The 26487-nt window shown below is 35.4% G+C and overlaps 1 protein-coding gene across 1 annotated transcript in view; it reads right to left on the reverse strand.

The window, feature by feature from the left end:
- The window catches only part of TRPC4 (transient receptor potential cation channel subfamily C member 4), a 147791-nt gene extending 122911 nt beyond the window's left edge, over nucleotides 1-24880 (reverse strand). The window contains exon 1 of the mRNA XM_032594214.1: nucleotides 24482-24880. Coding sequence (XP_032450105.1) covers nucleotides 24482-24859 — 378 coding nt within the window. The 5' untranslated portion in view covers nucleotides 24860-24880. The remainder of the gene's footprint in view (nucleotides 1-24481) is intronic.
- Between the last annotated feature and the right edge of the window lie 1607 nt (nucleotides 24881-26487).

The raw sequence follows: 26487 nt of genomic DNA on the forward strand, positions 1-26487 counted from the left end.
TATTTTTTTCTCTCCCAGTTCACAGATATCCTTGAGTTTTATCTATTGCATCTTTAAGTTAAGAAGCTCTTCAAGTCTGACTTAATTAGAATTGGAAAGCTCAAATGAGAATTTTAACTGGAAAGCACTAACCAGAGAGTTGTTTTTAAGGAAAGGTAGTTAGAGAATTTGAAGGACTTTTTGGAAAGAAAAGAAAGAAAGCATTATTTTTGAAATAAAAAAGTTACACTTTTCATCTTAATTTCAAGGTAGAATGTTATATGGTTACAAATGTCCTATAATGTCAAGTGGAACAAATAGGTCACGACACACACACATGCATGTGCGCGCACATACATACACACAAAGATGTTTACTTCATGAAGGAAAATCCTGGTGATTTGAGGAGAAATCCAGAAGACTTAACATGTAAGTAAATGATATTTAAGGGGAAAAGAGGGAACAGATAGAGAAAAAAATGACCAAAAATGAGCACAAATATCAAGGGAAATTTTCCTATTCTAAGGAAATGTTGAGTCTGGACACTGAGAGGGCTCATCAGGTCTTTGGTTGAAACAATGAAAACAATGACATACAATTAGACACATCCTGCTGATATCTCAGACTTCCAAGTTTTGTTTTTTTTTTTTTTTAAGAGAAAGAATGTAAAATGATCGGTCTATAAAAATGAGTAGGTGACAATGGAGATTCAACTAATATCAAACTTCTTATCTTTTCTTATTAAAATCTGCAAGGGGCTCCTGGGTTGCTCTGTCCGTTAAGTGACCAACTTCAGCTCAGGTCATGATCTCACAGTTTGTGAGGTCAAGCCCTGCACCGGACTCTGTGCTGACAACTCAGAGCCTGGAGCCTGCAGCCTGCTTCAGATTCTGTGTCTCCTCCTCTCTCTGCCCTTCAACTTGTTCTCTCTCAAAAATAACTACACATTAAAAAAATAAAATCTACAGGACATATCATTGTATCTATTACATAATTTTTAGTAAAAGATTGTGACTCAAGAACACCGCATCCAGCCAAGTTATCATCTCTCCTGTTTGGATAAAAGACGCATGTTATTATACTAGAATTCAGAAGGTACATCACTCATATATCTTATAGGAGCAACTTTTCCAGAAAGTATTGTAACCAAATATTAAGTGATTCACCACCAGTAGGTAGGAAGAAATAGTTTGAGCAATGAGTCTTGCAATACTGGAGTTAATTCAAATGTCTATATGTATGGTGCCTGGGGTTTGGTAATATAGTTAATAAGTAAGATACTTGAAGCAGAAGAGACAGAAAGAGACTATCCAAAAACAGTTTGGAATTCAGTTTTAAACTATTTCATTGTAACCTAGGAATTGGTGGGTAAGATTTAAGGTTGGAGAATAAAAAACAAAATAGCACTTTATTTTCCTTAGTCTCCTATAAACAACATAGGTCTTCCTTAATTTAGTTTATGTTTGTGTGGGACTCTTTTAATTAGGTGCAACTGGCCTGTTCATAATATCATATTGATATTATTATCATGAATAATAATAGTATTAGTTTTGCCTTCCTATTATTTTATACTTGTTTATTTTCTTGGTTTCAGTTCTTTTATTTTTTGAAAAAATTCTAATGTTATTTAATTTAATTAGTTAATTAATTTTAAGTAAGCTCTACTCCTATCGTGGGGCTTGAACTCACAGCCTTGAGATCAAGAGTTGCATGCCCTACCAACTCAGCCAGCCAGGAACCTCTACTTTTGTATTTTAAATAAGAAATAAATACACCAAGAATTTAGGGGTTAACAAAGTAAGAAATCCTCTTCCAAAAGAAATCCCCAAAGTCAAAAGGAAAATGAAGATACAGTTAAAAATTCTCTAGAAAGGAGACAACCACAATAATTATTAGCAAGTTGGATCCAACAGGTTATGAAAAGAATAAAACCGTGTAAAAATAGTGTTTATTTCAGGAATGTAAATACTTTTGATTATCATTATATTTTTCACTATAATTCATTACTGTGTGTGTGTGTGTGTGTGTGTGTGTGTGTGTGTATAATTGCATGGACTCTGGAATCAGAGTGCCTGGGTTTACAAAGAGGTTTTACCTTGCACTAGCTATGTGGCCTTGGCCAAGTTACTGCATCTCTCTGTGCTTCACTTTTTTATCTGTATAATGGGCCAATAAAGTATCTACTATAGCACTGTTATGAGAGATAGCAGGTTTTTGTGGTAAAGCATTTAGAACAGTGCACGGCCCTTGGCGGGAGCTTAATATGCATCTACCTGGATTGTCCATCCCTGCATTGGAACATAGGCTCCATGAGGGCAGGGACTGCACAGGTTTGTCCAGAATGGCACATGAATAATAAAGAATGGCACATGAGCTAATAAATACTTACTGAATGAGTGAATGAACCTAGGAGTGGTGTAATGAAGTGTCTGCACAACTTTCAGTATTTTTTAAATGTGATGATACTGTACATGAAAGGGTGTTTGATAAGGATCCATCGCTGTTCCTAACTATGATAAAAAGTATTTACCAAAAACCAAGAGAGAACTTCCTGATAAAGAGTGAAAGTTTTATTAAAGGTCTATTAAAATTAAAAATAAATGAAATGTTTATTTTACCATTATTATTCAACATTTTGGAGTTTCTACCTAATGCAATAAGATTAGGAAATAAAATATTAGTAAAAATACTAAAACACAAATTTATCTCCATTTGGAATATTACATGATCATATATTTTGAAAAACTAAGAGACTCTAACAAGCATTAATAGCTTAATACAAGATTCACATACAGGGGCGCCTGGGTGGTGCAGTCGGTTAAGCGTCCGACTTCAGCCAGGTCATGATCTCGCGGTCCGGGAGTTCGAGCCCCGCGTCAGGCTCTGGGCTGATGGCTCAGAGCCTGGAGCCTGTTTCCGATTCTGTGTCTCCCTCTCTCTCTGCCCCTCCCCCGTTCATGCTCTGTCTCTCTCTGTCCCAAAAATAAATAAAAACGTTGAAAAAAAGATTCACATACAAAAATCCGTATTTTCTCTATATTAGCAATGTAAGTTATAAACAGAACTGATTACATGAAGAATGAAAAAGTGGTCATTATTAAAGAGACACAATATACACATTTATGAACAAAAACTGAATAAAAATTAATAAAACTTATAAGAAGAAATAATTAAATGGTATAGAGCACAAAATAAGATCCAAAATATAGGGAAATATTATGTTTCTGGATAGATAGACCTAATATGTTAATTAGGGCAATTGTCTCAAAATGAATACATACATTTAATGGCATTTCACTTAGGATATTTTTTATTTGTGCTATTTTATATATAACTTGATAAAATTATTTTCTTATTTAATATGGAAGAATATGTATCCAATAATTACAATACTTATGAATTGGAGATTATGATACAAGAATATAGCAAGAAATATAAATTAGTTGAATAGAATTTTGAACACAATTACTTCTTACTATGTATAGGAACTTCATATGTGAAAAAGTAGAATTTCTATTCAGTTGGAAAAAGTTGTTCATATATTACATGGCACTGTAACAATTCTCTAACCAAATAAACAAAATTGTTCCCTATCTCATTTCATAACAATAAATTTCAGATGGAGTAAATATTTAAATGTAAAAAGAAAAAATGACACATTAAAAAAATATAGTTGTATAGTCCCAGGGTTGGGGAGAACTCTTGAAGCAAGATTGGAAACACAGAAGAGTATACATTTTATTACACATTTTTTAAGTGTATTTATTTATTTTAAGAGAGAGACAGAGAGAGTGAGCGGGGGGGGGGGGGGGGGGAGCAGAGAGAGAGAATCCCAAGCAGGCTTTGCACTGTCAGCATGGAGCCCAATGTGGGGCCTGAAATCACAAACCGTGAGATCATGTCCTGAGCCAAAATGAAGAGTAGGATGCTTAACCGACTAAGCCACCCAGGAGCCTGTTATTACACAATTCTTAAGTAGAATGGCCAAAGATACCATAAATAAAGTCATAAAATAAACTAGGGTAAAACAAATTTGCTACATATGAAGCATATTTAATCTTCATATTATACAAAGAGAATCTATAAATTGAAAATAAAGTTACAAACAACCCAATGAACAAATGTACATTATAAACAAGTATTTCACAGAAGAAAATCAAAAGGTCCGAAACACTGGACAATTGTTCTCATTAACAGTCCAGGAAAGGCAAATTAAAACAATAATGAAGTACTTTTTTGTGCATCATATTGCCAAATTTAAGGAACTGTGGCTACAGGCTCCCTCATTCATTGAAAGCTAGAAGAATATGAACGATAACAGCCTTGCTGGAAAGTATCTGGTGTTTACATAAATTCTGAGAACCACAGTCTCACTTGGAGGGACCTTTCCTACAGAGAAAGAATTACCATGAGAGTATTTCTTTATATTTATTTCATCATTGTTTATCATTACCTGAACGTTTTCCAAACGAGAACATGTTGAACAAATTGTGGCATATCCCTATATGAAATATTACAATACCTTGGACATCTGAACTAGAATTAATACTCTATGTACTAATTGTGGAGCGATTGCCCTGAGGTTTCATTTTGTCCTGTTGGAGAGCTGCAGCATAGTTATTTACATAAAGCCTCCTTATTTAGGTTCTTTAAATGTTAGTTGAGAATCTACTCTATATCAGACACTGTCCTTGGTATCACCTACTTATATCTTAACTACTTTTTGATAAACAAAGATATCCGTAGTTAGACGCAACTTTGTGTATTAAAATCTACTCTATACTCCACCCTCGCATGCAGCCTATGATCTAATCATTCCAATGTCACCTATGATCTAATCACTCCAATGTCAAATGTTCCATTTGTGGTTTTCTTGTTGGCTCCTATTCCCTCCCACTTACCAAATTCTGCCAAACATTCAAAACCCAACTTAGGTCTCATCATGTCTTTGATGCCCTTTTGCAAAACTGAACTGTCTTTAACCTGCCATTTTCTCTTTGCTTGGAGGCAGGGTAAAGGCAAGGTATTACAATTAATTTTTTACAAGAAGAGGGAAAGAGCCATTTTCAAAAAATGAGTTTGTAAGAAAAGTAAGGAAGAGGTGCATATTACACCATTTCCGATTCTCTCATCTCCTTGAAGGGCTTGAAACTACTTACAACTTTACCTGAGCTCGGTTAGTGATATGTCCAGTATAAATAATGCAATATCAATAACTATCTTTACTTTTTTAGAGTTAATATTCATTTTACATTGTATTGGCTATATATTTTTACTATGGGCCTATTTAAAGTATACTTTAAATTAAAAATACCAGCAAATAGATATAGTTTGTATTGATTTGAGTAAGGGCATGAAGCACACAGTAAATATAATTCTACAATAACTTGGATGACAGATTTATTTAGAACCATGATACATACTTGGACCAAATGAACAAAGACATGGCAAAAATCATTTAGCTCATTGACACTATTAATAAAAATATGCTTGGAGTCTGATTATAGTGAGACAGGCAATAACTAACATGTATATAACTAACGAGCAATAACTTATCATGTGCCTTATCCTGGGCTAGAAGCTTTTCATACCTCATCTTAGTCGTTTTTGGAAGTGGCTGTTATTATTATCCACTTTTTACAAAAAAGGACAACAGGCCTTCAAGACATTAAATAGATTGCTCATGGCCACAAGGAAACCCAGGCAGCTTGACTCCAAGTTCTAAATTTGTAATCGATAGATTATCTGTCTGGTATGTAAGGCAGCTGTGAGATTCTGAAAATTGCTTAGGCATCAAGAGTAAGAAGATGTGCATTAAATCCAGCCTCAACCAGTTTTAGTTGTGTGCAAATGACAAAGTGGGCTAACTTCTCTGCTTTCCCTTTTCCCATGTTGAAATGTGGACATTTATTCAAGATATTTCTCATCTACAATAAGAACCGGAGACATATATATCAAAGCGTTTTCAAAGTTAACTCTCAGCGGATTGTGGTGCAGATGAAAAGTGAAAGCACCTTGAAATCTATAAATCAAGGAATAACAGGAAGGGACCAGTGTTATGTGACAAGCCTAAGACTGTTCGGAGAAAGAGCAGATAACGGTCTTGTTCGGTTTTGCCACCTACATTTGCTTCTCCGCACATAAAAGCAGTCCCAATTATAGTGCTTGATTCATCAGAAAGGTAAAGTAGTCCTTTCCTAGCGGGACGGTTTTGCATGTGTAGACATCAAAGTTTAGTACATGCACCTTCTGTTACTGTAAACTTAAGCTGGGTATCTCCTAAGATGGCATGTGATCCCTTTTGTGCACTGCTACAGATAAATCATAAATAACTAATTACTGTTATTTGCCTCTTCGATGAAAAACTGGATAATCTACTTCAACTCCTAAGGAGCCATCAAACAAATGGCAAGTGTAAATCACCACCACCTTGGGCTAGGTTTAATCACTAGAGTAAGTAGGGAGTTATCATTACTAACTTCTAGATAGTTCAGTTCATAAACATCGTTTTATTTTAAATTTTTCACATAGTGAGACAGTCATATATTTCCTTCTCCTTTGCTTGTTAAGGCAGTATGGGTTTTTCTAATACATTGGTGAAGATTTTTGCATTTATAATGTTTTTGATGGGACGTAATATTCCTTTCTCATGCTGCCTTCTTCTGGTTTTGATGCGAAAATTATAGGAGTCTCATAGAATTAGAAATGTTTTTGAAAGATTGGAATAAGATGATATTCTTTGAGTGGTAGAACTCACCTGTTTTCTTGCATCATTCTTTCTTAAATATATTAACCTTTTTTTGTCTATCATATTAACTTCAAATATGTTTCCAAGTTTCAGTTTTTGTGTGAATTTTTACTATAAAAATTGTTAACTCTTAGTTTCATATCGCTAATCAAATCTAGAATTTCAGTGTAGCCCAAGTACTAATTCATCCAAATAGGTCACCAATCTATGAGAATATATACATGCACACTGGGGTTTGTAAAGGCTACCTGTCTGCTTTACTTGAAAGCTCAGAAAATCTTGTCCACATGCAAACTCCTAGCCCTCATAAGAGATTTAATACCCACACTATATTTTAAATGAATTGCAATATTACTTATTTCGTCCATGCGGAATTCAGTTGTTATTTTATGTGTGTTTATCCCTTGATAGATTTTAAGTCTATTAAATATCACTGTGATGACTGTACAGGATTTTAATTAAAAATACACTGTAATTTACTTTATTGCATCCCTTTTGAATACATGAAAGAATGAGGGATTAAATACGAATATCGGTCTTCTTTGGTTCTGCTTTTGCTAAACATCGCTTAATTGCTTTCCAAAAGGATTCAGTTTCAGCAAAAATAAAAAGTGCTTGTCTCACTAGTATCAATGGAGTATAAAATATAGAAGAGTACATAACTGCCTTACTGTCCTTTGCTGATTTATCATTTAGTGTTTAAATTATTTTTTATTGATTTTGATCACATTTTGTAAGTTCCACTTTTCTATATATTTTTTATTTTATGGTTTTATTCAAAATACACCAAGGAATACATACTATTAAATTATTACAGAGATAACTGTGAAATAAAACAAATCTTTCAGAGGTTACAAATCACACCAAGGTTAGTCTTCATTTTTTCTGTTTTATATTTTTCTTCCTTAGTTTTGTTTAAAGTGTGCTGCACATGAATGTCAAGTCCTGTGATTTTAGGTTCCAATGAAAGCTCCGTGGAGTAAAATATGTCTTAGTTTCTGTTAAATTTAAACAAACATTATCAAGCTTGCCTGTAATTGTCAAGTGGCCTGGGACTCTTAGGACCATGGGGAATATAGCAGTAGATGATGCCCTCCAGGTTGGATGGGGCGTGGTGACAGGAATGTTGGACCAAACGACTTGAATCTTCATATCTTAATCCACTTTGACTGATGAATATTAAATACAGGGAAAGCGAGGGGCGCCAGGGTGGCTCAGTCGGTTGGGTGTCTGACTTCAGCTCAGATGCCTCGGGCTCAAGTCTGATCTCACAGTTCGTGGGTTCAAGCTCCACCACCGTCTTTGTGCTGCCAGCTCAGAGCCTGGAACCCGCTTCGGATTCTGTGTCTCCTTCTCTCTCTGACTCTCCCCCACTCACACTCTGTCTCACTCTCTCTCTCTCAAAAATAAATAAGCATTTAAAAAAAAAAGTTAAATAGAAGGAAAGTGGAAGTACAGGAGTAAGGTCTCACCAATCTAATATGGCAATATACCATTGTACGCTATTAATACTTAAATTTGTTTGAAGAATTTATGCTACAAGCAGAACATTCACTCTCAGAGGCTCTTCTCAGTCACAGCACCTATTAAACAGGAAAGATCATAAAAAATGCCACACGGGCCTTTTTTTGGCAAGTGAGCCATGCAGCAGAATTACGTGGATCGTGTGTCTTGGTGAAAAACCATGCTGGTCCAAAATGCCAGAAAGGCAACCAAATGGTTCCCGTAAATGAGGAGAAGCAAAGTGGACACGGAGCCAACAGCTGAAGCTAAGAAGACATGAGAGGCTGGAAGTTAGCGGGGCCTTGCAGGCTCCTAGGTCTGAATGCCTGGCAGTTGCGATTGGTTACAACTGGGCGTGTGGCTGGACGCATTGCCTTAAAAGGGGCAGAGGAGATAAGGCTGAGGAGCCAGGTGCCCTTGGCTCCTGCACCGTCGGTGTGATGGCCTCCAGCACGTCACCAGCTTCACTTTTTTTTTTTTTTTAATTTTTTTTTTTTTTCAACGTTTATTTATTTTTGGGACAGAGAGAGACAGAGCATGAACGGGGGAGGGGCAGAGAGAGAGGGAGACACAGAATCGGAAACAGGCTCCAGGCTCTGAGCCATCAGCCCAGAGCCCGACGCGGGGCTCGAACTCACGGACCGCAAGATCGTAACCTGGCTGAAGTCGGACGCTTAACCGACTGCGCCACCCAGGCACCCCCAGCTTCACTTTTAGAGTTAAGGGCACTGCCTGTTGACTCACAGGATCCCGTGACCTTAACACGAAGGTGCTTTGACAGAGTTGGTGTGATTTACAATGTAAGGAGGAGAAAATAAGCTTTACTTCTATAATATTTAAAAATTAAGATAAAGATAATTACTACAATTGTTTTAATTTTTCAGTTAATAATGGGAAGTTAAACTGAAGAATACTAAATGCAATTTTAGATTTAATTTATGAATACTAAAAGAATTGGCCTATCGAGTGGGTGTAAGGTTCCTAAATTTTAGAATAGCAAAATTGAATACTCCCAAGAAACAACTCTATATTTATACCTAACCTGCCCATATATTTAATAATTTCCTTCCATTGGCTGCCTTTTGTTGTGGTGGTGTGCACAAGTATTATGATCTTTGAGACAAGCATTGACTTTTTCCTGTTACAATAGCTATACATCCTTATTGCTTAAAGATTTTTAAAATGTCAAAAGTACTTATTTCAAAAGTACAAAAGAAGTACTTTGTCAAAAAGTACAAAGAAGTACTTTTTTGTCAAAAGTACAAAAGAAGAAAACAAAAACGCACCCTAAATCACACTGACCAGAGATATATGTTGTCCATATATATACATATACATATATGTGTGTGTGTGTGTGTGTGTGTGCGCGTGTGTGTATGCACGTACACATACACAGATATATATAGGAAAGAAAATATATATATTATGGAATATGTGTATTCCAGAAAATTGGAAGTTGTCTCTCTCTCTGTATATGTATGTATATATGTATATATATATTTATATACATATTCTAGAATATTATGGCATTTATATATTCTAGAAGTGTACTTTAAAATTTTTTAACAATTACAGGCTTTTAGGGAAATATTGCAATCACTGGAAGTAAATCTGCATGCTTTACATGTAACTTTGACTTTTTGACTTTTCAGGATGTGGTGAGGCTCCTCAGAATGCTATACAACATTTAAAATCCTACAGAGCACTGTGGTGAAATAGAGACCAAATTAAAAAAAATCCTCCCAGCAAATTTCATAACAAAGATATTAATAATCTTGTTTTCATTCTGAAAATGATCTGAGTATTTTACCTTAATTAAGGCTTGCAGCTCTTTGATGTTCCATTTTATCTTGCCAGATTGTTCTCTGGTTAGTTAATTTTCATGAGTGATGATGGAGATTTTTAATCTGCCATAGTCATCCATCTACCATCAATTTGACAAACTGTTACTTAATACCAATGATGTACATAGTATTATGTAGCCGGTAGAAGAAAATAAGACCAGGATTTTATTTGGTTGGGACAGTAGTTTATCCCCAAGAAATACACTGGTATTTATAAATTTGAGAAGAAAAGTGAACTACCAAGACCATCCCCATACAACAACAAAATGAAAAGTGACTTTGTTGTAAAAGACTCAAATGCAACATCAACAGCCAGTATGAGTTTTTATACGTATATAGTAGTTATCACATGATGAAACAAATTAGAAAAAAAGCTTCACTAAAAAGAATTAGCAAATTAAATTGGAACACAACATGCTTTATCAATATCACACGATCTATTTGTATCGCTAAGCATCTAGGTAGGATAAGGCCATAAAACCCTAGTCTTTCAAGATTAAAAATAAAGCTATAAAACTAAGCAGTGCTACCAAAATAACTTGTTTTTTAAAACTTCTTCTCTGAGATTGCATAAAAATAACTAAATTAACACTTGGGAAAAATCTGGAAATTGACAGTGTGAAGCTAATGAGAAAAGTCATGTCATCCATGTGGGCAGGGCTGTCTAGGTGAGAGAAAGTGATGGATGTCCTTCCTCCTCTGAATGGAGTGATGTCTTTATTCCACTCACAACTAAAGAAAATACCACTTAGATTTTTGACTGGGTATTGAAAAAGGCACATGTAAAGGGAAAGAATCATTTATTTTCTTTCCTCCACTGAGTCCCTTTAGCAATGAACTTGGATCTTGAGATGTAAGAAAGACCTTCAGTAATTTATGAGTTCAGAAGGAGCTAAAGTCAAAACAGACTCCCACTACAGAGCCAGTTACAGTATGAAAAATGACCTTCTCCTGCTTTCGGATCAGATTTTCTGTAACAAATGGAATGTATTAGCATCACAGTCATCTAAAAATATCATTTTTGTCATTTTGCTATAAAGTAAAAAAATAATCCAAAAAGTATAGATCATACTGGTTTTTAAATGTTTGTTTGCTTTTTTTTTTTTTGATAAGTTTTAATCTGAATTAGGTGACCTATAAAAGATGCAATTGTACCAGGTAATAAAATCAGGTAAAAATCAACTAATTTCATGGAAACTTATAATTTTATAGTTTCTTAACAAAAGCTCTGCTAATACTGCAGAGTGCAGAAACTGTAGTCTACTGAAAAAATAAAAAAAATAAAGTATGTAACTAATTTTTAAGTTCATATCAGATGTTTAAAACTATTACATATATTTTTAACGGCCTCAAATATTCACCAGATGGCAGTCTTTTCCTTAAATGTGGCCAAAAACAAATTTGATCTGCTTTATTTCATCTATTAAAAGAGACAAGTGACTTAGGTGAGCAGATAGCCTGCATTTATCTGACGATGTTAAATTTTAGTGCCTTCTGAAAACATACCCCTTAAAATATCCCTAAGGAAATCTGTTTATTCTTCTAAGGGATCACCTCCGATCATTTTCCTCTATCATAACTTTTTCCTTTCCTTTTTCCTTATTCAGAGTGAAACTACATTTTATTTGATATATAATAACTTATTTATATTTATTTAGACTTAATTGTGGTTTTATAAGTGTGGTCCTTTTCCTCTCTCCTGACTTCTAGACCTCTCTGAAATAAGGGTCAAACTTCTTGGCTCGACCCAACCTCTCCTAGCTTCACAGCCCTCCTAACCATTATGGGGATATCCAGGAAGTCTTTCCCAAGAAATTTCATTACCAGAATTTAGTAAGTTTGACTCCAGTGATCTACATCAGCATCTTTGAAACCTCATCATAACCTAGATATAGGATACCAATGTGAATCTTTAGACATTGGTCAAATTGGCATGTTTGGTTCTTGAATGATGATGCTTCTTGGGCATGATGATGATGATAATGATATTACATCAAATGTAAATACATTAGGCAGTTCACGTGAAGTATTTCCAATTTCTAATTCTCATAATAATTGTGAGAGGTACCCATTACCATGTTCTGCTTCATGTTAAAAACTCACCCTTGGGTCACACAAGCAGGAAGGGATGGAGGGAGGTAGGACTTGAATTCTTCTCCATCTGATTCCAAACCATGGAATATTTCCTCTTATGCAAAACAAGCCTTAAAACATTTATTTATATTTGCATGTGTTTCCTTATTCCACAAAATATTTAAGGTAGAATTAAAGTGATGTGTATGACAAATATTTCTGTTCCTAAACAAAACCTGAATTTTAAGCCTGGCTTAAGAACAGATATTCTCAGTAATTTTTGGCAAGTTTCCTGAACTCTACGCTTCATTTTTCTCATACCTGTACCGGGTGATGTTTCCAGGAGTCAGTGTGTGTATGTGTGTATAGGTGGTGGGGGTGAGGATTATATCAGAATGCCCCTTAATTCCCCCTAATTTCAAAGTTAGACATTGAATCTTTTTTTTTTTTTTTTTTTTTTTTTTTTTGGTTCGGAGGATCAGGCAGCCTAGATCACGGTTAAGTACAACATGGTATGGTAATGAAAAATTCATCCCAAACAGGTGCTTCTAGGACATTTGACTTAATGAATACTACCTGCAAGTCAGGCATTAAGTTTAGGCTGAAAAGTACTAAATGGAATATACTTAAAGTGTACTTTTCTAAGACTGGTAATTTAAAGTCAGGCCAGAAGAAGCAAAGGTCCTCAGATGATAAAGGATTAATGGGTTCTGATATTCTAGAATAAAGTATACAAGAGAGGTATGAGTTAGCAACATTTAATATGTACTTAACTTATCAAATAAAATTTTTAAAAATTTAAGCATTTCATAGGTAGAACTAATAGTTGTATCTGCACAAAGCAAAAATATTTTATTTTGATTCCATTTAGAGTGAAGAGTATATCATACACAAAAAAATTCATCTCATATGACAATGTGTTTTAGACTTCCCCAAATCCACTGAGTATTTATATGCTTTACTTTGGAAATACAATGGTACTAGTTCCTTCTTTCATTAATGTTAAGTTGCTTCAATATTTGTGTCTTGCAAAATCTCAAATGGGTATTTCTTCAACGTTAGGGGCACTATTCCTTTACTTTCCCAAAACTGCAGATGTAAAAGCAATTCAAAAATCCATATTGTACAGAAAACAAAATAGATGAGGGTGCATATTATGTATTATTTACTTTTTATTTATCTCAAAGTGGCAGTTGATTGCTGGATTAGATTTCTTTAGGTCAAGGGTTTCTTTGTGATCATATACTTTTTAAAGTTTTTTACTTTGTGATCATATTTTAATAATATTTCAGTCACCGTAGGCAGCCAAGCAAACCTTAAAAATAACAGCCCTCCAGGAGAAAATACGTGATTGCTTTATTGAAACTTTGCTCACCCAAACCATTCTGCTAACTTTATTCTGTCTTTTCATCTTGAATTGTTCTCCTGTTGCTCTGCTGTGGGGAAATAGGTTCTACTTACAGAAATGGGTTAGAAAAAATTTAGGGAAGAAAGCCGCCACCACGGGGTGAAAGCACCCGAGGTGTGCTAGCGAGATATTGTAATGGGATCACGAGTAACTTGTTATATCACCTTCAGGAAATTACTTTCCATATGACATCAATATACAATTGTACATCTATCACAAACTTCACTTGTCCCCCAGACCCTTTGCTCCTCACGTACACAAGTCAATGATTACTGTCTGATTGTTTTCTCCACGTTCACATATGTACGATAATTTTCTTCACATTCACCACGTGGGTAATATCTTGTTTTTTTCATGTTCACCACATGGGTAATATCTTGTAAGCTCAATAAATATAAATATGGAGATGAAACCCCTGTTCAGGGCTCTTGTCTCCTCCTGGACAGTAGCCTCCCTTGTATTCAATTCTACATCTGCTCTCTTGCCGGACAAGAGAGAACTCCCGACTCAGTCTGTGACACTCTGCTACAGCAGAGTTGAAGAAGGAGCAGAAGCCAGTGATTCTACATCAAGAATAATATGGTGATTCTATATTCCCTTGGCTTAGCACAAATAATAAATACCATAGGGTGAACTATACCAGATAACCTTTAGAATATCTTCCAAACCTAAACAACTATCTATGATTTTAAGAAAAACAGTTCCATTTTCCATTAGTTTTATTATAAAGGTGTGTGTGTGTGTGTGTATGCACACACAAATGTGTGTGTGTGTGTGTGTGTGTGTGTATACACATGTACACACACTGCTGGGTATTGTGAAATTCACCAAGAAGGGAAAAGTGATACATATTTTCAACATAATATTTTAAGCAGCAGAATGAATATTTTATTTTATTTTTTTTTTCAACGTTTATTTTATTTTTGGGACAGAGAGAGACAGAGCATGAACGGGGGAGGGGCAGAGAGAGAGGGAGACACAGAATCGGAAACAGGCTCCAGGCTCTGAGCCATCAGCCCAGAGCCCGACGCGGGGCTCGAACTCACGGACCGCGAGATCGTGACCTGGCTGAAGTCGGACGCTTAACCGACTGCGCCACCCAGGCGCCCCAGAATGAATATTTTAAGCAGCAGAATGAATATTTTAAGCAGCTATCATGGTAGCAAACAAGAGGGACATTTTGTTCCATCAGGGTTTCACAATTTGTCTCACACATGAATGGGGAAAAGGATTTGTGTTGTCTGCAAAATAACTTCCTCCAGTCTGGGAGGCGGGGTCCATCTCTGCACACTCCACCATCAGGTTCAGAGACAAGCTCGTCTCTGAGCCCTCAACCTCTGTGTCCAGCCACGCACAGGGTGAAGCTGTGATGGGTGCTACTTGACTAGTCATCTTCTACACTCCTGTGAATATGCCCCTCTCACCTCTTCCCAGAGATTTCTCAGTGCGCTTGCACTACTCCCTCATTACTGCCAATCATTTTTAAGGTATTTATGTGTGTGTGTTGTGCGTGTGTGTGTGTGTGTGTGTGTGTGTGAGACAGAGACAGAGAGAGAGAGAGAGAGAGAGAACAAGGGGGGAGGGCCAGAGAGAGAGAAGGAGACAGAGAATCCCCAGCAGGCTCCGCACTGTCAGTGCCTAGCCCAAGGCAAGGCTCGAACTCAAGAAACTTGAGATCATGACCAGAGCCAAAGTCTGACACTTAACTGACTGAGCCACCCAGGCAACCTCACTGCAGATCTTTTCCTGTGATAATTTAGGGGGAATTGAGGACATCATATAACCAGTTTTGTTAAATCATTAACTTCAAAGCATTTAAAATTGGATTAGGACCCCGATATGAAGGAATTTCTGGATGCTTCTCTGGAGTCAGGACATAGAGAGATCTTTCTATGTTGCTCAAAGATCAAGTTGTACTCCTAGATTACACCATGTTCTAATGGGCTGGCTGAGCTTGCTGGATATCTGATGGCCAAAGTAACCAGGCACTTTGGCACAGAAAGAGTAAAGACCATGAAAACAGAAAAACCAACTCTCAGATCTCCCTTGGGAAAATTATTCAACTTCTCTGAGCTTCAATTTCTTGATATACAAGACAACAATGTAAAATGGTCTTAAGAGAATGCCTGGTACATTGAAATGCCCAATTACTGTTAACAATTTGTATGGTTATTCTTTGATCTACAACCACCATAGTAAAATGTAATAGAAATTTACAATGCATCTGAACCTATTTGCTTTCTCAAATTACATATTGGCTTTGAGGAAAATTATCCAACACACTGCTAACTGAGGATTCACTGACATTTTGAGCAGGGGGTAATACACATAACATAAAGTCTAAATAAATGCATCATTATTTCTAATTTATACTTTATTCATCATGGTATTATTGTAATCAAAATTCACACTTATATTTGATGATACTAAAATTGCTTCACAAGTAAGCCTGTATCTCCAAATCAAACAAATCTATCTACTTCCCCTAGGAAAATCCAGATACCAAGGAGGAATGGCATAATTAGGTTACACATGAGGGGTGAGGTTCCTGCAAAGTTAAATCCACTCCACTCACTCATGATCTCATTTAAGGGGGGAAAAAGCTGTGGATTCAGCTGGTAAATTTGCAATTATGAATTTTTCTTATCTTGCAAAAACCACCCATTCCTTCTGGGTTGGTTTGAGCATTCTCTCAGAAGGCTATATTCTGTAAACTGGCTCTCATAGGCTCCAGGCTCACAGTTTAGAATTATTGTCAAGTGTTTCTAATACATGATTCAAACAACAGTGACTTGGAACATTGATATATCTAGAAGTTAATTGATCTAGAAAATTACTGCAGAAAGAAAAAATTGTAGTAATGAAAATGAGAGTACCCTTTCTTCCTAACTGCTTGAAAAATTGGTTCTTAAACATTTAAAATTCCACACTACTTAAATCCTCATTTTATTGTACTTCAGATATTACAGCAATAAAATTTTACTTACCTTGCATCTTACCAGTGAATAAGTAAATATATAGTAGGTTGGAAAAGGAGGTATTTTTAAAACAGCTATGAGAAGTTCTAATCATATTTTTTTTTATAATTCCCAATTATATTGACACCTTATCTATTTGGTTAATTATAATTGTTAAATGACTCACTGTTATTCCTTAGTGATTAATTTTTCAAATCACTATAATTAATTAAAGTCAATGAATATATGACTTACTGAGACATCATGTTATTATTTTTAGATTTAATCACAACATTTTTAATGGATTTGAGGGGGGGGGGGTTAATAAAAATGGCTCCAAAGAAAGCTTTTCACCAAAACTCACATTTGAAAGATCCATTTCAATCTCTCTTATTTTTTTAAATAAGTTCTGAATTTTTAAAATGTTATTTTTGTTAATTTTTTGAGGGACAGAAACAGAGTACGAGTGGGAGAGGGGTTGGGAGTGAGGGACACGCAGAATTGGAAGCAGACTCCAGGCCATGAGCTGTCAGCACAGAGCCCAGTGCAGGGCTTGAACCCATGAACCACAAGACAATGAACTGAGCCGAAGTCAGACGCTTAACTGACTGAGCCACCCAGGTGCCCCTCAGTCCTCTCTTAATTTTAACATAAACTCACTCTTCATACCAGCACTAACCCTTCACAATGCATTTGCTTTGGGTAATACGTAGTCTCTTCAATGAACATACATATTTTTAATTAAATTAAATGTAATAAACATAAAATGATCTAATGGTACCAAGGTGGAGGGACTTACTGAGCTCTCTTAATGCTAGGTACTTCTGTGTGTTAACTAATGTTTCCAACTACTTGCTGAGTAAGGACTATAATCCTCCTTTTACGTATGAGCAAGTCAAGGCCCTAAAACCTAAAGGATCTGCCTGAGATTATAAAACAGGATTTATATCCAACTCTTTCTCTCTCTTGATTCTCTTCACTATATTTCACTCCTCTGTCCGAAAGCAGAGAATAAGGGCTCCATTTTGTGTCCCTTTACGGTGGAACGGAAATGTCTCAATGCTTGGAGTTTTGTTTAATTGTTTGAGTTTTTTTTCCCCCCACTTGATTTTTAGAAAAAGGCTAAAAGCCCTTTACTCTTGTGGGTTCCAAACATATTTAATGATGATGATGATTATTTGACTTTCATAGTAAGCGTGGTATGCTGAAAGCGAAGAGTAGGGGCATGTGGCTCAAAGGGATTATTTATAATTGGCTGGTCCTCGAGAAGAATAAAATGTCAATGTAACTATGGAAGTTAAATGGTGCATTATTTTATGAGTCAGAATGACCAGTTAGCTTATGCTACATTGTCATATTAACAGTACACCATAGTCTGTCTTTTAAAAATTCTTCCATTTGGGACAGAATTATTCATATCTCTCATGATTGCCATTTGCCAGCTGACTAAACACAATCTATGCTCCATGTTAGATTAGCTTTCAAACTCCCTGCTGTGGAATAATAAGACTCAATTTAATTTTTAGACTTCCAAAGTGCTTGTTAATAAAAATACTTTATATTGGCTACTACTTTACATCATAAAAAGACTTCAAATTCGTTACTACTTTACGTATTAGGGGATAAATTTCAGCTTTTTCGTTCTAATGGTAGATTTAGACAATATTGTAGACAACCTTTCTGTTGACAGTGTAAATCAGAATAGAAAGTATAATTGATGATTTATCTACTATGTCACACAACAGGGTAATAAGTATTTTTGAGGGAGAACGTCTTTAATACTTTACTGTATTTCTCTCTTGCCCACTTTTCCTCTCAATCTTGCTCTCCCTGAATTTTGATCATTCCTAAGATTACAGTTACGTTTATATGTAGGTTCACTTGCTGTCAATATCCAAGCTGTAATAAAAACAAATAGAAAGGGTAACCTCAATTGGTTAACTACCGAGGAAGGTAAATGTGTTCATTCTGTAAGGGGCAGCTCTGAAGACTAGGGCATAGAGTGTCTTAGCGTACATCTTCCTTTATCAGGCATCAACTGAAGTTCATGGGACTGCAAGAAGGCAAATTACTTGTTCTAAAGCCCAATGAGGAAAACAAAATTAATGCAAGAGTTCAAAGTCAACTTTTCAGGGTATCTATAGTCCTGAGGGAGAAAGCAAATGGTTTCTATCTGAGAATTTTAGATTTCTTTTAAGAATAAAGTTCTCTGCCCAGTAGCCAGAGATATACTTATTAGTACCGATATCAACTGAGAAAACTATTCTTTATTTTTAGTCAGCGGGGCATATTTTGGGTTGGATGTATATTTGCATTAACATACTACTGCCAATATCCTATTTCAGACCCTGATTTTCAGATCGCATAATAGGCACTGTTTCTAAAGTCACAAGTTGTATTAGCAAATCTACTGAAACTATTTTTAAAAAGTTCCTCTACATGCACTGAAGTAGAAAGTCAAAGAGTGAACTGAATTAAATTCTCCTTTGCTCTCTCTGAGTAGGGTTTCGACGATTGCATTTTTCAAATGAAAAAAAAAAAGTCATGCACTCTAGAGGGTAAATTGCTAATGCTTAATTTCATCTTCGCTGCATATGTTGTGTCATTAACATATATACTTGTTAACAAGAAGGCAGATTATGGCATAATACAGTAATAACCGTATATTATGCTGTTATTATATGTTACCTTATAAAATACCTTTATGCAATTTGAACACCACCAGACTTTAAGAAGCTAGTAAATAAATACTATGATTCTAATTAACAGCCAAGAAAACCAATGTGCGGAATGACTGGGAGATCTGTCCTCTTAGAGAGTGGTGAATGGGGCTGGAAGTCAGCATCTCTATCCCTCAGCCCTGCTCCTTCCCAGCACTTTATAGCTGCTAATGACTTTGTTATTCCTTAGTATTTATTGAGCATCCAAATGAGAAATGATATTATAATATTCAAGATAGAGACACAGCCTGAGTATAGAGATCTAGAGACTCTTGTGAATTTATCTAACTCATATCCCAAACTAGGATAATTAATGATGTAAATGATTCCCATTCAAATTGTTGTAGTGCCTATAACTGGGAAGCATATAGTTATCTTTCATGACTCCTGAGTTCCAGCACTGATATTTCCTGCTTTTGTGATCTGGAACATGTCAATTTTACCTTTTTATTCCTTCATTTCTCCATCTATAAAGGGGGATAACAATAGCACCTACCTTCATACAAAACTCTTACCACAGTTCTGGGCATAGTGACAGGCTCGATGAATATTGTCTAGCATTATTACTGTTTTTATAATTATTATTTTTATTTTCACCATCATCATTCAGACTATCTCAAAGTTCATTGCCAGCTATGAACCTGGCATAGGTACACATGGGTATGTACTATGGGTACATACTGGGAACGTCTTTCCCTCTTTTGTAAAATGAAGTGATTGAGTTAGATAATCTGCAAGATCTCCCAGAGTTATAAAATCTGATATTCTTTTTAGTAGAGCTCTAAAACAAATTTCTTCAACTGAAGTACTCCAGGCTTAACTGTTGAACTAACCAGTAATATTTAGGAAAATTTTTTTTCCCAAAGGAGGGAAAAATATAATAAACATATTAGTGAACCTGGGAGACTCTCATATATTAAATATCACATAATCATTAGTATTTAAGGACATTAATTTAAATCTCCTGAAACCCAGTTTGGCACAGTAGAGTTCAATACCTAACATAGATATACCACCATAGGCATTTTCTAACTTTCCACTTCCTCTAAGTCAGTGGTTCTTACAGTGCTGTCTCCAGACCAGCAGCATTACTATCACCTGAGTACTTGTTGGAAATATAAGTTCCAGGGTCTCATTCCAGACCTGCTGGATCAGAGACTCTTGGGGTGGGATCCAGCAGTCTGTGTTTTATTAAACCCTTGCAGTGATTCTAATGATGCTGAATACTGAGAACCACTTTGTAAGTGAAGAATGGAAGAGAAAGCTCTGTTTCTGATAAACGTTTACTGAAGCAGTTGAAAGTGTAATTGAGTGTGGCCTTGAATCTGGCCTTGGATGACGTCAAAGAGAAAGGTCTGCTAGAAATAATTAAAAGTCAAGTAACCAATCAATTGGCTCAAAACGGGGCTAAAAAGTCACTCTCAATTATTCCCTGCAGAGAAGTAAGGTACTCAGAAGGTTAAAGAAAAGTCCAATAAAATTACCAGAGAATATCAGAGTAATTGTAGCAAGGGAGCAGTCTACATGAGAACACATAACGTTCCATCTTCTTGCTTAGTGTAGAGAACCACACATTCTCTATGCTGTCTACTAGATGAAAGAAATTAAGTATTACTCTTTATACTTTGTGATAATAAAATAAAAACAAAACATTAGAACTCAATACCGTGGTTAATGTTGGTCTACATTAAATGTGGAAGGAAATATTTAATGATCTGTGTCCATCTATTTATCTAGCACAACTGAAACATCTTCATTAGATGCTGCATTGAGACAATCTTTTAACAGGCTAATAACCACAAGCATTTAAACAATTTATAAAGGCAAGAAGAGAAAATCAATGTCAGAGCGATAGGAAGAGAGATGACTTTATTTGTCTCAATGTCCTCACTATCATCTATGTATCAACCCTAGACCACTTTCTTAAGTCCAGAATTTCAAATTGCCTCCTAGATGTCAATTTCAAGAAAATAAAAACCGAGTATATCCAATCAGGTTCCATAGACTATGTCCCATAGTCTCTATCCCAGTGAATGCTGTTAACTTTTCCCAGGTATATATCCTTGAACACCCTTCCTCCTTCTTCTTCAGGCCCTTCTCCTGCCCCCTTACGCCCTCTACCCACTAATAGTTTGTAGTTACCAAATCCAGTCAGTAGAATTCATCATTACCTGAGGATTTATTCCTCCTTCATCTTTTCCATTGTCATGATCTTTTTTTCATATCCCCGTGATATTTTCCTGTTTCTTTTCACAACTAGATCTTAAGACTCCAAAGAACAGGGACAATGTCTGCTCCCTAGCGCCCAGGACAACAACACGAGGCAGAGTAGGCGTATGCAAATTATAAATTGTTCCCTGGTGAATGTACACAAACTAATCTAAAAATCTCATGGCCCCTATGACTTCAGGACGCCATCACACACTGCATCTTTTTCCAGAGAAAGAAATTAATCTGTGAAAAACTTACAAAAGAAGAATATATTTCCTAATCCACATCCGTCACATTTTAAGTTCTTAAGTAAGTGTTCTAATAATCACATTTGTATAATTTTTATATTATATCCTCTTTCTTGACCCATTTTAGGACAAATTTATCTTTTTTTTTTTTTTTTTTTGCCTAGTTGGATACTATTGTTTTCAATAGTATTAACATTTGGCTTTAGTGACCTCAACAGAATTAATGGCAATGTGTTCCAGAGTCTTCAGGGGGATAACCATGAGACTAGAAATTAGACAAATTATAATGATAAACAAAATGGCTTACAAAAATCATAAGAATCATCTAAGCAATTTATAAGAGAAAGGATTCCTGTCAAGAACATATTTGCTGCATACAACACACTGATTTATGGAGGCTGTTATTCCAAAAGATGTTGGCTGTACCTAAGAGATGCAGTATCTAAGTAAATCACAGATAAACAGCCAAGCTCTAAAGGGATTTACTATCCCCAACCCCCCAGCCTGGACAACATCTTTTGCGTGCTACATTGTATACATTTTATGTTCTCACAACCTCACTTTCATTGTACAATGTACCAGGAACTCTAGGGGTAGGTTGGATTTGCTCTTTCAAAATTACAAAGTTCAAACAAAAAGATACAATTTTTTTGTTTATTCTCAGTGCCTTCACCCAGGAGGAATTCTAGAATGTACAAATAGAAAAGGAAAATTCTTGGCCAGCAAACAGATACAAGAGAAATCTTCCAGAAACACATGGCCTGGGATATTTCTGACTCCTGGCACACTGCAAACCTTTACTGCCTTTTGTTAATAATCAGGGTTCAGATCAAGTGCCTGGAAGGAGCCAGGACCTACTTGTGAGACTAGTTTAGCTCAGAAGTTGAATATCTTCCAACAAACACTCTCATAATAGCAGATATCTTCTCCAGACACCAAATTACTCTGGCCAGAACAAATGTCATTTGCTAAAGAGACACTGAAATGTATGGCCAGTGTTCTCTAAAAAACAGCACTAAGGTTATTTAGTAATAAATGTAAAGAATGCATTTAAGGACAATTTTGTTCAATAGATTTGTTGCAGTTTACAATGATCCAAAAAAAAAAAAAAAAGTTAAACCATTAAAAAAAAAAAAGATCCAGACCACCGTCGTGACACCTCTCTTATGGTCGCCTATATAGACCAAAAACAAGAGGGTGTACAATATAAGGCCATTGTTATTAGAAACGATAGGCTATGATTGCAGAAGGAATTTCAAAATCACAGGGTGACTGAAGAAGTAGCATCTGAACTTGCACAGATGAAAACAGACTTCTACTCACTCCTAGTTGTGTCCTGCACTCTCTTAGTGGTAAAAACCTGGGATATAACATATATCTTTAGGTGTTACCATTACCTGCCCACTTCTGTCCAGGTGAAAGGACAGACGAAAGGAGAGACGAAACAAATGAATTTTCTACCAGTAAAATGTTAGCAGTATGATGGAAAGGGAACATACAAACAATGGGATATGAAACAGACAACAAAAAGCCAGTAACCCAACAAGCCGAGAAGTATTGTCCTTGTGGAGTGTGGCTTTATGAAGCTTAGGTTCAGCCGAGGGGAAGTGGTGGGCATGCATAAAAACGGACCATAGAACACAGCGAGACCTTTTTCCAGCCATGAAGTTTTCTGCAAATAATGGCGAGCATCCTGATAAAAGCCCTCCAGGAGAGCAGAAATAACAGTAGCCACAGCAGAACTTGCTTTAAAAGAATGTAACATCTCCTAACAGTCTATCATTGGCAGAGCTTGTGCATTATCCAATACGGCAGAACTCTCTAGAGTGTAATAACACACGTTTTAAGATTTTACTTTAAAAGACACATTTTGAGTCACTACAGTTTGTGCAATGTCTTTGCAATTAGTCTATTAGACTTGATGCAGGGAAGTGAAGAGTTCAGTGTGAGAGGAAAAAGGATCAAACAGACAATTCGGATACAGGGCAGTCACAAAGGGAAGAATCTAGACAGAGAAAAAGCAGATTTCTTGTTTCTGTCCATGATTTCTTCACTTCCTTAGCTGTTAAAACAAACAAACAAACAAACAAACAAACAAAAACAAAACCCAAACAACAAAAAAATAGGAAGATAGGGGGAAAAAACACCCCACAAATTGTATGTAGAATTGTGTGCCTTTTTAGTTTATTTTCTACTGATGACACTAAGATATAGCTACACTTTGGCATTGGTAAATTTAATACAGTTAAGCCTATAGTCAGAGTTTAGTTATTTTCTAACAATCCTTTTTTTTTTTTTAATTTGCCTCAATTTAAAAGAATCCACTAGAGTTTGCTAATGAACAATATCAAAATTAAGTGATAGAATTCACTTTTGCAGTAAGATGCAGAGTCCCAGAACAGGCAAACAAATTAAACAGGAAAAGAGCAAAAAGAATTCAGCCGGTTGCTTTAGAATGTTGAAAAATGAAAGAGGAAAAATAGCCACACACACAGAGTGAGCCCCAACAGCATTCTAGGCTGAGCATTACATAGAAATGTCTCTAGTGTAAGGGAAGCCAACACAGGCCATTTTCTTTTGCTTTTGTTCTCACTCGAGGTCTGATTTGCCAAGCAGGGGGTGCAGGTGCTGGTGACTGTTGGTGGGTAGTAAGTGTGTATCTACCAGTAATTGTCTATCACAATAGTTCTGACTTCAATTCTTGTAATTCTTAAAATCTGGGGAGAATTTTAACATCCACAGAAACCTTCTGCAAGTAAAATATATTAAAAATGGTGCTTTTGCACATACCTGTTTTTCTCCACTGGGCTTTTTGTGATTCAGTAACAGCTCAACAGCTCCAACAACTTCTTTCCTAATAGCGTGTAATAGAGCATCTCCAACATAGACATTAAAGCTTAAAAGTAGTTCGATGAGCTCCAAGTTCTCATTTTCAATTGCAATGAGGAGAGCAGTTCTTCCAAGAGGATCAATGCAATTAATATTGATTTTAAAATAAATTTCGGCTTCCTCCAGGGATTTCTTGACACTTGCATAATCTCCCTTTTCCACAGCATTTAAGTAGGCTTTTTCTGATGGTGAGAGTTCGGATTCCGCTCGGACTATCCTTAGAGGGATGCGATCTCTGTAGGGGGCATTCACATTTCTTTTGTAATAGAACTGAGCCATGTTTCATGCCATGCTATTTCCTTGTCTCTGAAAGTGCAAACAGAACCCCAAAAAACACAAGGATTAGTGCTAATACCCTTTTTAATCAGTATGTGTCACACTTCACAACTAACTATAATGCCAATAACAACAATTATAACATCATTCTGTAATCGATTTTTTTCTCCTTAAACAATGCAAATAGGCTTAATAATTATTCAGTTATCTAGAAATGCAAGTTACAAAGTCCTAGTCTAAAAGGGATAAAAAATTGGAAAAGTTACTTTAAAAGTGGCATCTGTCAGAGGAGGTACCTGTAATTTTTGGAAATTATTTACAAAATTTATCGTAAATATATACAGTTTTTAACAGAGAACCCTGAAACTTAAAGGTTGTATCTTTGAGGTCCTAAAAAGGAACCAGGGATATTCAAATGTATCATTCACTATTCGATTTTGCTAAACATATAGATGCTATTGAAATTATGAAATATCACTACCTTAGTAAAATGCTTTTCACTTATAATGTATCAATTCTTAATGTCATTAAGTACTGACATCAAAGTTAATATGAATTGATGATACCAATATCAATGAAATATCATACTGAGCCTGATGAGTATAACTGTTTATCCCCTTTGTAAGTGAATTCACTTGAGGGGAATGAATGTGTATTGATAACATTAATGCTCAAGGTGAGTCTGAGCAATTTCCCAAACGAAGAATTTAGAAATGTTCATGTAGAGAAAGTTTATTATGAAAATGCTATTTTCTTAATTCTATTACCTTGATATCATGAAACAATAAACCACAAGACAGAAATATTTTCATTATATAATGTATTATTTGGAAGTTATAGTAAAGATACAGTTGAAGATGAAGGAATTATTTTAAATAAATAAAAGATCATCTTAAGATAGATTAACAAGAACGAAGTCATTAGCAATTATATTGATTTAGTATTATCCTACTGATACAAACTTGCAGAAAAATCTATTATGTTTTTAAAAATTTTTTATTGCTATTAGCTCCTGATTTCATATTTATGATCTGAACTATTTTATTATTCTATGTCATTTATATTCAACCTACATGTTTATTTACATACATTTACTATTAAATTAAAATTAATGGAGGATTCTGGGTACCTGAATATGCATAGTCATCTTAATTGATCTTTTTAGACCTAATCATTTTATGAGTAAATTAACCTGATTTGAATAATACTTTAAAGGTAGATTAAACATGTATTGAACGAGCAAATGTGATTACATTTAATGGAATGTTTTCAATTTTGGAAATTATGCATCATTTGCATGCTACCTCAATTTAATAGGAATTTCCGTTATCAAGTAGTTAAGTTTCACTTTTTGATTTTCAGATTATTAATCACAATTTCTCAAATATTGAGGTTCAGCATATAATACACACAACTTTTATTTCCTAATTTGTTCCTTTCTGACATTAGGTTTAGTATCTTATTAAGGCCCTTTCATAGATGAAGCAAATGTAAGAATCTCATAAGCCAGAATATTTTTCTCAAATATTTCACATTTTATTAGCCTTGGTGTTTTAAATGTATAATTACCAACTACACAGCATAATATACACTCATTTCTGCAATTTCAGACAGGGGGTATTGTGAGTTCT

This window comes from Lynx canadensis, chromosome A1, assembly GCF_007474595.2.
Source record: "Lynx canadensis isolate LIC74 chromosome A1, mLynCan4.pri.v2, whole genome shotgun sequence".
Classification (NCBI taxonomy): Eukaryota; Metazoa; Chordata; class Mammalia; order Carnivora; family Felidae; genus Lynx; species Lynx canadensis.